Here is a 14,453-nt window from a genome sequence, read left to right on the forward strand (position 1 = left end):
TTGAAAGTTTAGGAGGAGCTTTGCGTGAAAGTTCGGTAGTAAGCGCGCGTTTGCGCTTTCGAAAGTTCCACGGCGCATGAAACACGTGCTATTCGAAATGAGGTTACCGGGAATGTAGGGCTTTATATTTGCTAAGAAGGGTCGCCCTTAGTTACGAAACATCTCACCGACAGTAGATTATTGTCCACTTTCACTTCACTTGAGGTACGTGCTTATTCGCGCACGGTTACTTTTTCAGGACAACAGGATGCTGGTGACATGGAAGCTTTATTACAAAACTGAAAACATTCTCTTTTAACCGTACTTTTGATTAATGTTTTCTTTAAAAATAATGAATTATCACTTATTTTTTTTAAGAGTCGGAATCTTTGAGATCGTCGAATATATTATTTTTTTATAATATACAATTCAGATTGTATTTAGTTATTTTGTCGTGTGATGGTAATTTTCAACCTCGTAAAAATGAGAACTGGTCTGTAACCCAGAATTGTCTTTGTAGCTGATTTTTGGGACTTTCTGGAACATTAATCAATCGACCGTATAATATTATAGGTGTTTTAGGTACGGGTGCTTCTCGTACTATCGCAAGTTGTAGTTCGGGTTACTAATGGTGATAGTTGTAGGAATATGGGATTCGTGTTTGTGTTTCAGAGATACATTGTACATAGTGAATCAGTGATAGTACACCACTCATACTGTTTACATTATTTTAGTGGGTGATAGATGGCAACAGAGTTTGCTTATAGAGTTCGTGGTTTGTGTTAGCTAATATTTTTACGTTTCAAAAAACAGTTTGGAATTGATGAACACGTTCTAATATACAACATATCTACACAATCTAGCGATGTAAGATTAACTTGGCTCAAGATAAGCTGTGCGGAATATTCAATGATTTTGACCGATTCCTTAATTTTTATATTTGCATGAGGTTATTAAAAAAATATGTCTACTTCAACTGGAAGTTTCCCCCCTGAAAAGAATTCTTCTAATGAATGTGCAGTTTTTAGGTTCAGAAGATAGCGAGACTCCAGTCGTAACCAATTGACTTGCGCCTTTCTTTAAAAGAACTGATACCTCACCCAAAGGAAATATTTTAGGGTTACCTGGTGTTCGCTACTTTTAATGTTTTTGATTGTTTTATTTTTATGAACTGCATACTTAAGCAACTTACCTGATTTATGCATAAAATTACTTTCTCAGGATGATTTAAAAACAATCAGTCATTTTTATTAAAAACCTTGAAAAGATTATGTGATCGTCACATAACCAATCAAGTTTCCTACACCCAGAACAAGTCCACCCACTGCTTTCCAGTCTGTAACTAGCTTTATTAGGAAGGCATCGAACTCTAATGAGACTGCTTCAGAAGCTTTCATAGATTTACCAAAAGAGCCTTTGATAAGATGATCTTCATAAGGATTAATGAGGAAATAGTAGTTCCTATTATCCTCTGTGGCTGACAATTCCATCTCTAAATGGGTGTTGACAAAAGTTTCTATCATCCAAAAAATATCTTCAATGCAATATAGTTTGCAAGTACAATTCTGAATGGGGAAGAGTAGATATATGGAAGACATTAAATTCTTGCCAATTTGTTTCGAGCTGCTCTAAAGGGCTTTACGTATTACCGCGAGTGAACTTAAGGAGCGGAAGTTTCTTTATATTGCTGATGGTTCGTGAGATAAATCCGAAAAGTTCTTGTCTTTCGATAACCTTATGCAGTTCATGCCCGCACTCTACAAGCATTTTGTATCTAATCGTTACTAAACGTGCTTATGAAATGAAAATACAACCACATTAATTCAGAATCCTTTAATATTAACATTAAAAAAAAGTCATAAAATAATACAAACATTACATCCTTATACATTTAAAAGATTTGGATTTCTCAATTCTTTTTTTGTGGAGGTATAAAGGAGAAAGGTTTGAATACACTTAATTAATTACAGTAATTAATTTCGTGCTAATTCTAGAACAAAGTAAAAGAAAAGAAGAAAGGGAATTAGATAAATGGTTTCAAAAAGGGATTCAGTTTCATTGTAGGACAACGTTCACTTTAAGGGTTAGGGTGGCGAGAAAATTTATAGTCTTGTCTTAAATGTTATGGTTCTCTAAGGCATAGAAAAAAGGTGTATACAAGTAATGATCCAAATAAGATATCCTTTTGATTCTTATTTTATTTTCATTGCGGTGCAAATAAAATAAATTATTTAGAAAGAAATCTATAAAAACATCCAAAAACCTAAGTACAGTTTTACCGTCAGTTTGTATTACTCGTATCCTGTATGAAATAAGTTTGAATTTTTAAAACTTTCCCGGCGCCGTTGGTCAATTTTCTTGCTATCTCTAATACTTATGTATTGGCGGAGACTTATTTACGTCTGAAGGAAAGTGAAAAGTTGTCGGATGTTTATGTGAGTTCCCGCTAAAAGAAAAACTGTTTCCCAACTAGTTTATTGGCATTCCACGCAAGACGTTATTGGGGCGGAAAATAAGGAGTGTCTATCTCTTTTTGTAACGATCGTAGCAGGATCTCAAATCTTTTGCTCCATTGTGCCGAAGTATATTTGAACTATGACTCTTCAAAGCCTCTCTAGTTTGGAAAAGTTTATCCTTGCATAACGTCTGATCGAAACTTTTAAAGTTATTGTGGAAAGATGCGTCATCTGGCAGCAACGATGTCTTTTTAATAAAAACCTTATGTTCTTTTATTGAAACAAGAAACTTTTAAATGAAAGAAAAATATATACTAAAATTCAATTACTTTAAAAACATACAAAAACAAGTTTAATGAACTACAAGAGAAACATATTTACATTTTCACCCTCATCGGTAAGCAAGAATTTCAAGGGAAAATTACGGAAGGGTTGGAAAGGAAATTACTTTACCTTTATAATTAAAGGGTATATGTTAATGGGGTTTTAAGTGTATATATTTAAGAAAACGACATTGTTTACTATGATAATAAATCTAAAGATTTATCACATCCGGAAATAGTGTAATAACGAAATTAGGAAGGTACGCAATAAAAATTCGTGAAAATCACAAGGGAAATAACCAGAATGAAGGCATTGACACGGACGAAAAGTATTTAAACATCTAAGAATTAAGTTTTGTGATTACTAAGGAAGTTTAGTCATAAAACTGTCGTAAACTTGGCACTGTAGAAACGAATGCACAAAAGTTTTTCCTTATTGTAAGTTATGATCCCTGACAGCTGTTATCATAAACACGTAAACTCGAAAATTTTCGTTTTTGTAGCTGTTGTTTTCTTTTTTATTTCATTCGAACACTTTTGGTTATAACACTTTTATTTTGAAGAAATCGTATATAATATTGCAATAACATTATGGTTATAATAATAACTTTATTTCCTTTTTGCTATCGTAAATAAGTTTCTTATAACTCGTAAAACTTTCATGAAAATTACGTTAGAAATTTCATATTATTCTAGGGAACGATCGATCTGAAACTGTTCGTGGTTTATCCCTTTAATCAGAGATGGCGATGCTGTGATAAATTTCACTGATTTTCTTGATTTTTAAGTGATTCTTGCAATAATTTTGTATAATTTACAATTTTTTTATATTATAATAATAATTTGAGTGTGAATGATTCAACGTAAAAAATTTCAACGATTAACAAGTCTTTAATTAATTTAAAACGAAAAGTTACCCATACTGAATAATTAATTAGTGATGAAGATATCTGAATTCACAAATAATTTATAATTTGATACGATGTGGTTTAGTCCATTACTATAAGCGCTGTAATAATCTTCCCTTCGCCTCCAACAATCTACCATTTCATTAACATATTTGTTTCACCCTCTAATTAGTGAACACATTTAGGTATTAATTACGTGTTAGTGCGCGCTAAAATTAGTTATTCGACAGTTAGAAATGTGCACTGGCAGTATGCAACCGAATAATTGAATATAGGAAAATTGAGTTATGCATGGTTAGGTCGAACTGTTGTGGCAACTTCAAATGTGGAAGCTGACTTTGTTTGCAACCGTTTATATTCTATTAGGGTTGTTAGCTAAACTGGAATGAATGCACACTTTAATTAATATATTATACGAAGTGAGAATGATTTTATAATTTGACGTTAATTTTTAAAATCAATTTCTAATAAAACTAATTATATGTGAAAGTACTTTATTTATAAATAGAAGAATTTTAAATTGCTTAACAAAATTGTTCCCCGACTAAATAAAGGACTGCAAATATGGAGGTCGGAACGTTTTAAATTTAAAGTGGTCGTATCCCAAAGGAGGTTCCCGTCTAATGACACCTCGAGCACGTGACATAATAGCCCCCGACATGAAACGGACTGACATACCTATGACGCGACGTGTGGAAGCTAAATTTGCGGAATACTCCACCCCCTCATTTTCTGAGAGCGTGAGCAGATCGTATAGTGAGGGCGTTATTATTCCTTTCCTCTCGCAAAAGCCTCTTCCTTACTATTCTACGTCATTATCTAAATTACTTTGCCAATATCGTACGCAAACTAGTTTTGTCTTGATGTGCTCCTATAGTATTTTGATTTTAAACGTTCCTGTATATATTTTTGTACAGTCTACTTTTAACCTTCCTTTTCTACTCCCTCCATGTATTCACCATGTCAAAAGCGGCTTTCAACTCAATGAAAAAGATATAAACATTTCCTGCGTTCCGATTCAACTGCACGTCTACCAAATGTATCAGCACATACTCATTCATTATCTAAATCCCTTATCTTCCTTATTTACATTCCATTTCTTATCCTTATCTTCTATCCAATGCAACATTACTTTCCTTCTTTATTCTACAGTTTCTCACCATTATATTCATTAAAGTTTCACCGAATTACTATATATTTGTCTGTCTAGAATTTTATTTTTTATCAGGTGTTTATAGCCATAGTAGTAAACAGTTTTAATGACTCTCTCTGATTTCTGACAGTTGCCTTCAATCCAATTAACGTTGTATTAATTGTAGCATCTTGTTTCTATTTATTTTATCAAAGGTCGTTTTGAAATCAATGTAAATGCTATATAAGTCTACGTTATATTCCAAGAATTTTTCTTGTATGTTTCTGCCGGCTTGTAACCATGTTTTAATAACTCCCTCAGAATGAATTCCTTCTTATGTGCTACCTCTTGCTTCTGATGTTCTTGCTTTCTTCCATAATTGATCTACTTGTTTTGAAATAAATTTTGCTAATTTAAGATTCATTAAATAAATCGTCTTTGATTTACGCGACATCAATATTCTCTGGAACTCATGAATCGGCTTGTTAAAATTAGTATATCGTTTGAGGACGCCCCACAAATTTAATTGCTTTCGTGGTATTTCGTATGTGGATGGGCTTTTGGTTAATGAATTTCAATAAGTGCTTTAATAATGTTGTGAGAGGTCGAGCGCGTTTGAACAGATCAATTTCCACTTATTCCAATTTGAAATATAAACATTGTTCAAGGTTATATTGTTTCATCTGTAAACAAAATTATTTTTACCATATGAGGTTGTGATTTGATGAATCATAATATTTGGGGATTTTCATGACAATCGCCTTAAAATTCTATATTCTTCTATACATTGATACTAATCATATTCAATTAGAACCCTTTAAACGCAAAATAAATAAAGAAGACAGAATCACACACAAAATATATGACATTGGGGTTGTTAACTCTCAATTAAAAAAAACCGTGGTAGTTGAAAAGATGTTAAATTTCATTTTTATTTATTTTTAGAGTTCATATCAAAAATATTTAGTTGAAAATTATTTTCAACAAAAAAATAAAACTTCCCACTCTGAAACATTGTTTACTTTAGTTTGATAACAAACCGGAAATACCCCTTAGCCAGTTTAGGAAAGCTTGTAAACACATAAATTTAATAAAAGTCTAGACGAACGCGTTTTGTATGGCGACGTAATGAGCAAACTTCGTAAACTTCACAGGATTCAAACATGGTCTATTAACTTCAACTATAATCAAGACTGACTGAAGATTATTTTTACTTTATAATTTTATATTAGAAAGAGGATATATTAAATTCTGGGGAATCAGTGTTTAAGGTCGGGACGTAATACTCAATCGACTTTCCGGTGCACGTGGTTTCTTAATTGACCTGTCGAAAGTCTCTTATTCACCACTTGAGATGCCCCCTAACTTGTAGAATTCGAAAAGCTTTTTCTCGTAGTTGCTTTTATCACCAATTGATCTTTATTTAAGAATTTGATGAACACTTCTAGGATTAGACAATTACTTCACTGAAATATTTTTTTGATATATATTTTTTTAATTTCCGTTATTATTTCTATAGAATTTCAAAACCCAATGCGTTAAAAAAAATACACACACTTTTTTTAAGAGAATTAGGTTATTGATTTATTTCGTTTTTTCAACTTTTTTTTGTAGTTACTGAGGGTATGAAATTTCAGAAAAAAAAATTAAACAAACTTTTTTAAAAAAAAGGGTTGTTTTCAGTAATTATTTTTTATTACAAGTAAAATTCACTCTAAAAACTCTATTATAGTTAACAAAATAAAAATAAATAAAATGATATATTTCCTATCTAAATTATCTTTAATAAATTATTTTTAAATTCCATCCCCTAATCACTTCGAATCTGTTAATAATAGGAAAAGATGAAACGCTTATTAAATATATTTAGACACAAAGAAGACTTATTAGATTGACTAGAATCAAACACAAGCTCTATTTTTTTATTGTATAAAACCCCAATCTTGTTTTATCATATCACTTCCCTTTTCAGCAATCATATATGTAGGTGCGTTGGTATGAGCTGCAGGAATTTCGGGCATAATAGAAGCGTCTATAACTCTAAGACTTTTAATACCATGCACGCGCAATCTAGGATCTACAACCGCTGATTTGTCACTCCTTGGCCCCATTTTGCAAGTTCCACTTTGATGGTAAATTGTCAAAGTGAAGTGACGAGCCATACATTCCCAATAAGGCGGTGACCCAAAACTGTGTTTAGCGCACTGCGGAATTGGTTTAGTATACAACGTACTCTCTATTTTCTTTAAAGGCGGTTGACTGGTTATATTCAATATTAAATCGATTCCTTGTAACATTACTCTAATGTCATATGGATCGGAGAAATAATTAGGATAGATTAATGGATGCGATTTGTAGTTATTATCCTTTAACATTATTCTTCCCCTACTTTTTGGTCGTAGCAACATTGGAAATATCATATAAGATTCTCGTCCTTTAATTGAACCGTACACATCGTTGTAAATATCGTCCCTTATAGCGAAATTTTTATATAAAGTACTATCACTAACCATCGATCCACCTAAATAAAAAAGTTCCATATTGGGATAACCATCCGGATTATTTGGATCATCCGTATTATGAAAAGAACAAGCTTCTAAACCGCCAGGAACAGATAAAGGTCCTTTGTGATAATTCAAATAATCCGATAACGGTTGCCGTTCAAACATCCTTTCAGTTTTTAACGAGATACTGTCGTTTACAAGAAATGTTATTCCTCCGCACGCAATATGATCCATCAGATTATAACCAACTTTAAGATTCTGAATCGCCCGTATTCCGACACTTTTTAAATGATTCCTAGGTCCAATACCACTTAGCATTAAAAGTTGTGGCGATCCAATTGCTCCAGCACTTATAATAACTTCCATTTTTGCTCTGGCAACTTGTGTTACTCCATTTTTAACAAATTCAACCCCATAAGCTCGTTTAGTATTTGGTTCTATGAGAATTTTTTTAACGTGAGCAAATTTTTTAACGAAAAGATTTGGTCTAGAGCTTATAGGATGTAAATACGCTCTGCTACTGCTGTGACGAATTCCATCTTTTACTGATGCCTATAAAAAAATAATAAAAATATAAGTATAAGATATAGAAATATTAAGATAACGGTATTTAATATAATTGGCGATGACATACAGTTCATTAAACTATTATTTTTGCTATCTTTACAGATAACAACGTAACTTAATCAATTGGAAGTTTTCAAAGTCGATAATATATCTATTAGGAATGTATTAACTTCTCATATTTTGGATAATCTAAGGATCAATAGTTAGGACACTTTCACTAGGATATTAGAGCGGAGAGCGCAGAAGCCATATTTTTGGAGATGTAAAAGAACACGAAAATCCAGTATGATAATGATACATACAAGAGCAGGTTGAACTAAATTAGTCTATCAAGAAACTTTGCGAGAAGCACAAAGAGGTGAGAGAAATTTTGACGATTATGACTGAAGATGTGACGAAGGCATTTTTAAGTTAGCAAATAAAAAACTAGAAACGGTAGAATGAAATAGCGACATATAAATAGATCTACTATAAAGCTAAAAAGCGTTTTATTTCAGAGATAATAGAGTCGTTTTAAGCACTCTCGAAACAGGACTCGCACCGCATTCCGGTAAAGCTGGACGGTTTAACTTGCGTAACCAAATACGTCTTTATCCCGGATGTAAAAATAAGAAATTCCGTAGTAAACGTAGCAAACGGAGCAAGTCATATTATAGTACCAAATAATGCAATACAATTTTAAAACAGATATAGACGTAGACGTGAACAATTCAACAAAAGAATTAATCCAAGATATGATGAAATAATTTATTCAAATTATATTCAAATTTTATTACAAAAGAATGTTTCAATTGGAAGGTCAACCATTATATTTTATTTATTGTATTGAACATAAATTAAGTTTAAAACAAAAAACAAAATAGTGATACAAATAATGGAATTGTCAGAACATGACTTCATTCGCGAAAGTGTATCTCCATAAAGTTGTCTCGTTAATATTGATATTAATGGAACTAAGAAACGAACAAATAATTGAAGATATAAATTCATTTTAACAATAGATGCACCCTACGAAACCTGCAAGGATATCTAGAGGAAGCTAAGATCTATAGCTGGGTTGTACTGCCAATAATGATGATGATAGAATGCTTGTAAGATTTCTTACAAATAATTAACCTATTTTTTATCACAAACCTATTAACAACCATCAAAAAAATCTTAATATTATGTCTCAATATTGATTTAATAGAAAAAAAGAATCAATATTTATCTATTAATAGCCTATAATCTGTGAACAACTAAAGTAAATAATAAATATTGAATTTTAAATTATTTAAATTTGTGAGTTTTTTAATCTTAATTTTTTGTCTATACGTCGAAACTTAAGAGTCGTTAAAATCGAGGCCTTGAGATCACAATTACAAAACATTGACTTTTCAAAATTATGTAATATAAGTAAGAGTTTACATAAAACGGCTTCAACATTGTTATTGGTTTATAAACGAGATTACATACCTGAGAATAAGAGATTCCAATCATTTCCCTAGCGTTGTAATCAACGTATTTGAGTCCCATTTCAATACCAGATTTGACGATAGCTTCGGCGATTTTTGTCCTATACGGTGGGTATGAAACAGTGAGATAGCCTCCGTTATGATGATACTTCGGGTCGTTCATTTCGGGAATTTGAAAGTCTTCGATTTTCTTAAAATACGGCAATACATCATCATAAGACCAACCGTCGTTTCCCGATCTAGCCCATCTATCAAAATCCTCGTGGTTTCCGCGTGAATACAGCATATAGTTTAGAACCGATGAACCACCCATAACTTTACCCCTAGGAAAATGACACTGATTATTATCCATGGCTAAACAAAAATTTCCGCTTGGTTGTGTTCTAAATTTCCAATTGGCATCGGTGAACTGAAGATAATTCGCCAATATTGGAATATCCATTAAATAATTTTCGTGTCTCCCAGCTTCGATTAATAGTACATTCCAATTTGGATTTTCAGTTAAACGATTTGCAACAACACATCCAGCTGTACCCGCTCCTACTACAATAAAATCATATTCTGGTAGTAATATTTGCGAATCAGGTGGTTCTATTCTATATTGTGTCTCTCCTGCCATCCATGTTTTTAAAACACCCTCGAGTACTTGTGAATTTATTGAACGAAATATCAATAATAAAATTAAGTAATTCATCGTGGTTCGGTTTTAATAATTCCCAATACTGAAATTAATATTACACATTATTAACTCAACAGTAAGTAAACGGTTGACTAATTCATCTAATTAGAACTAATATGATAAATTCATTATCATCTATCTCAATATGTACATGTTAACTTTAAAGAACTCATGAATATATTTAAGTAGTTTTTATGTCATTTTCTAATTATGAAATAACTGTGAGATGTGCCGAGTTATTTTTAATTAAATATAATCGTAAATCATTACAAATAACTTGCACATTATTTATAACAAGTACTCTTTAAAAAAAGAATAAACCGATTCCGAATCGTTTATGGTGTAATCGTCCTTGTTTGACCAATTATAAAGCATGTACGTAAAAGGAATATTTAAGTTGGAAGCTTAGATCATCGGTGTAATGTGTTTATACTTGATTTTCATCTAATATTTAAGGAAATTTTAAATGTCACCCACTAATTTGTGGTATATGTGTGAATGTTAAGTAAATTATGAGTGACATATGGATTTTCCATCAGAAGTTTATAACAATTGCACTTCTCGGAGGATTTATTGACAATAAACATTAGTAAGCAGTATAAATTATTAGTATAATAGAAGGAAAAAATGATTGATTGCTTATTTGGTTGGGATGGAATGTTTTTTTTTTTTAATTATGTAGATCTTATTTTAGCTTTGTTAGTCAGATTAACTTAAATAGTTTTTCATTAACATTTTTTTTTAATGTATTTTTTGTACTTTTCTAAAATATTCAAGATTAGACTTATAATTCTTAATGTCCTTAATGCCACTTTTAATACATGAAAATAGGCCAAGAAAGACTAACTTGAACGGATATATTGATACCAAATTTCTACATATTCAATGGAAAGTTTGGTCAAAACCGGTATAATTATTCTAATTATCCGTTCTAGCCGACTATTACCTCCGGAACTCCATCGCTATTTTAATATGTCTTTATTAAGGCAGTATTCTAACATGTTTTTCTGCAGTTCAGTTCAAGTGTATCAATAACTTCTTGTTGTTTTGGTCGAGTATAGTCAATACAAAGTTTGTAAAAGGATCAATCACAACAACCTATTTATTGTAATTGATTATTATTTTCCAGTTAATTGGTTCGGTCAACGAGAATAAGTTACAGAATAGTAATTTTTACAATAATTCACCTTTTTTTGTCGCTATTTTAAAACGTATTTTTAGTAAGTAAGCAGGAATCTTTTAAAGCCACCACATACTTTCAATTCGTAGCTGTACTTTCTTTTATACTTTAGGTGTTCCCCAAATCGTTATGAGTAAACATTCTTAGTAGTTACTAAATATCTTTTCGACGTGTAAGCGTCCTTTAACACATTTCCAGTGTCCATGAATCACATGATCATTTAGTGGTCGTTTATGCAAAGACATCGCTGTCTCTACTTACCTACTTTATACCTTTGATTGTCATCATTTCTCTTATTATTAGTATTATATTATGTTATGTGATCCTGAAATAGCGTTCAGATAAATCGGATTCTAAGATTTTCGAATATTGGGCAGGAAGAGTTATTTCAAACATGTGGTTCAACCCCACATGCTACACTTTGTCGAAGGCTTATACTACATAGAGAAATATCGCTGAGCAAACCATCTTTTTTTGACCTTTTCGATGGTAATTCTGCAGACCAGAACAAACGGAATGTTGATTTCTGAATCTAAATTCAGGTTCAGATGATTCAGGTTCAATTCATGATGTTATTTCTGGCCCAGCTACTGACTTCATTTCTGATTGGAGGTGTTTCATGATATGGATAAATCAACATGGATCAATAGATGCATGTAGAACTTCACTGATGGTGCCATTCCTTCTTCACCTTGATCTATCAGGTCTGAGTTTTGATAATACTTAGGTTTATAGAACTATATAAACTGACCACAGTTGTGCTACCATTTTTATATGCTTTAAATTTGATAACTGATTGTTTGGTAAAATGCTTCTATCTTATTTGTATAGAGGATTGCTTGAAGCCCCAACATTTTAGATCGTTGCATTTTTTGACATATTCTTCAAGTTTTTTAATTGTCTGGTTCATATTCTGAAAGGAGTTTTCCATTTAGGTTGGGTTCATTTAATTCCTGTAAAATATCTAGGTTTAATCAATACGTTTGCTTCTTGGTTATTAATAATTTTCATGCATAACATTGTACCCCTGAATGAATTCCTGTAAAATGGTGATTCCTACGTTGGAACTCGATGTGGGTCATGCATTTCTTTGTTTATTATCAACAAATTTTCGTTCATTGCACTTTTATCTATCGTAATTACTTTTTGAACAATGCTTACTACATTCTTCTAACCAAAGAAGAATAGTTGTAGAATTATGTTTCGTATAACATAGCATTCTGCTGTTAACGTTGTGAAAAAATACTCAAAAATGCATTAACCTGAAATCACCGAGGAAATGAGATTGTCCTTAACTTTGATTTTGTACACCTTATAAAATTTAAAATGTCATTTACTCATTTGCGATGTGTATTTAAGTCATTCGCTGCATCCGTCCCGGATTTAACATTAATTCATTAAAAAAAATTCATCAACAAATGTTTAAATTGTAAATCAACCAAGAAGGACGTTTCAAAATTTTTATTAACAGTTGATAATTCAGTTATGGATATTAGTTAGTTGTAATAAATATTAGAAAGCACTCGGTTTATTATCAATAAACGCCAGTAATAGCGAATAAATTGCATTAAGAAGCATATTTGGCGTAACAAGTACTTAATTATTCGATAAAATTAAAATTTTATTCAATATTTTTTTTTTTTCAATTTCAAAAGGTTGAGATATTTTTTTCTTTAGAAATCCAATGATGCAAGATTAGTTTAGCTCTCATAGTCACCTTAAACTTGACACCGATAAACTCGTTCTGAAGCACGCACGTAGTTCAAGTTTCAAAGTTTTTCGTGTTTGTATTTCAAATATGTTTTTTATTTGTTTTCAGGTTTAAAACTTAATTATTTAAAACAGAAGGACGAAACGGTTGGATAATTATTATTGGTCATATTGGACGTAAGCGACTTTCGCCACGATTTCAGTTGAACAAGAAGCAACGTTACCGAATAAAAAAAATCTTGATAAACGATGAGTAACATGCAGTAACTGTTAACGAAAAACAAGTTTTCAAAACGGCTTTCTCTTCTCAACCCCAGTTTTTACTTCAAAATGAACGTATTAACGTTTAATTAGGAGATTATGAAATAATTGTCAGTATATTTTGATAATTACTCAGCCAACATTATCTTTTAAATTATAATTATTATGTGATTATTAAAAAATTAACTCTAACGTATCTAAAATATTAAAATTCAACGTTATTAAAGATTCAATCGATATTCTTAATAGTTGTTTATTGGAAATTGTTTAAAGATGAACGGAAACACCTTGAAAATAAGGAATGAATATGTAAAGTCAAAGAGTATTACTGGTATTTAAATATCTAGTTTATAATCCACCTTGTACTTAAAGTTTAGAATATCTAAGCATTTTACATTATAGCATTGGTTAATAAATGCTGATAAAATCAAAAATAAATTTTTGCTTGTTTTTTGGTAAAAATAAATTCAAATTAAGAAGTGAGCATTGTTCACAATGATCTTAATCTATGTAAAATTATTCAATAATTATAACACGCGATTTGCAATCATTTAGACAAAATCGATTTCTATAGAATTTTTGATAAAAATAGATTTAATAGTTTTTTAATTACCTAACTGATTGAGTCGTAAGATGAAATCTACCAATTAATGAAACGATTTTTTTTTGCACAAACTAAAAGAATTACCACTGCACACAAACACTACCTTCCACTTAGTGCACCTTGTTCCAAAAAGCCGCAGATATCCGTTCTGCTATATATATAAACCGACGATGTCCAGTTGACATTGAACGCGCTGCTTTTTCGACATACGTCTCACAATGCGTAAGTTTACCAGTACCGTTTATATGGCACAAAACCCTCTTTTCGATTAAGAAACTTGCACAAAATCACGTCAACCAGAAAAATGTGGGCCAACCGTAAATCGTCAACAAAGAACAAGTAAATTGAAATTTTTTAAAGTGATGTCGATGTTAATTTGTAGAAATGTAAATTATTTGTCTTTAATTGATATTTCAATAAATCAATCATAAGAAAACTAAAAAAGCATATCTTTCTACTTTATAGCGCAGGAAGACGTAAAATGACGTGTCCTGTTTAAGTAAATTTGATCTTGGAAATATCAATTTGCAAGTCTAGGAAGTATTGGGATTTTTGCCTGCCTTGACAATTTTACCGTGTATATCTAAACAGTTAAAAATAGTTAGAAATTATAAAGTTAAAAGCTATAAAACTAATTTGATTTAATAAATAATTTTAAACAAATTTAAAATAATAAATTATTTTATTTATTTTCTT

The 14,453-nt window shown here is 31.1% G+C and overlaps 1 protein-coding gene across 1 annotated transcript; it reads right to left on the bottom strand.

Moving 5' to 3' along the window:
• Positions 1–6,477: 6,477 nt before the first annotated feature.
• LOC139428881 (glucose dehydrogenase [FAD, quinone]-like) lies at positions 6,478–13,942 on the bottom strand. Its single transcript, XM_071194278.1, has 3 exons — positions 13,767–13,942; positions 9,325–10,045; positions 6,478–7,854 (listed from the first exon to the last, which is right to left on the bottom strand). Exons 2-3 carry the CDS (start codon positions 10,015–10,017, stop codon positions 6,721–6,723), a joined length of 1,827 nt encoding a protein of 608 aa, XP_071050379.1. The 5' UTR covers positions 10,018–10,045; positions 13,767–13,942; the 3' UTR covers positions 6,478–6,720.
• Positions 13,943–14,453: the final 511 nt, after the last annotated feature.

The sequence above is a fragment of the Onthophagus taurus genome, chromosome 2 (genome assembly GCF_036711975.1).
Source record: "Onthophagus taurus isolate NC chromosome 2, IU_Otau_3.0, whole genome shotgun sequence".
In the NCBI taxonomy this organism is placed as follows: Eukaryota; Metazoa; Arthropoda; class Insecta; order Coleoptera; family Scarabaeidae; genus Onthophagus; species Onthophagus taurus.

Coding starts and splice junctions, on each gene's coding strand:
- LOC139428881 (XM_071194278.1), bottom strand. CDS start 10,017: ATGAATTACTTAATTTTATTATTGATATTTCGTTCAATAAATTCACAA. Junction 7,855..9,324: donor TTGGAATCTCTTATTCTCAG/GTATGTAATCTC, acceptor ATTTTTTTATAG/GCATCAGTAAAAGATGGAAT.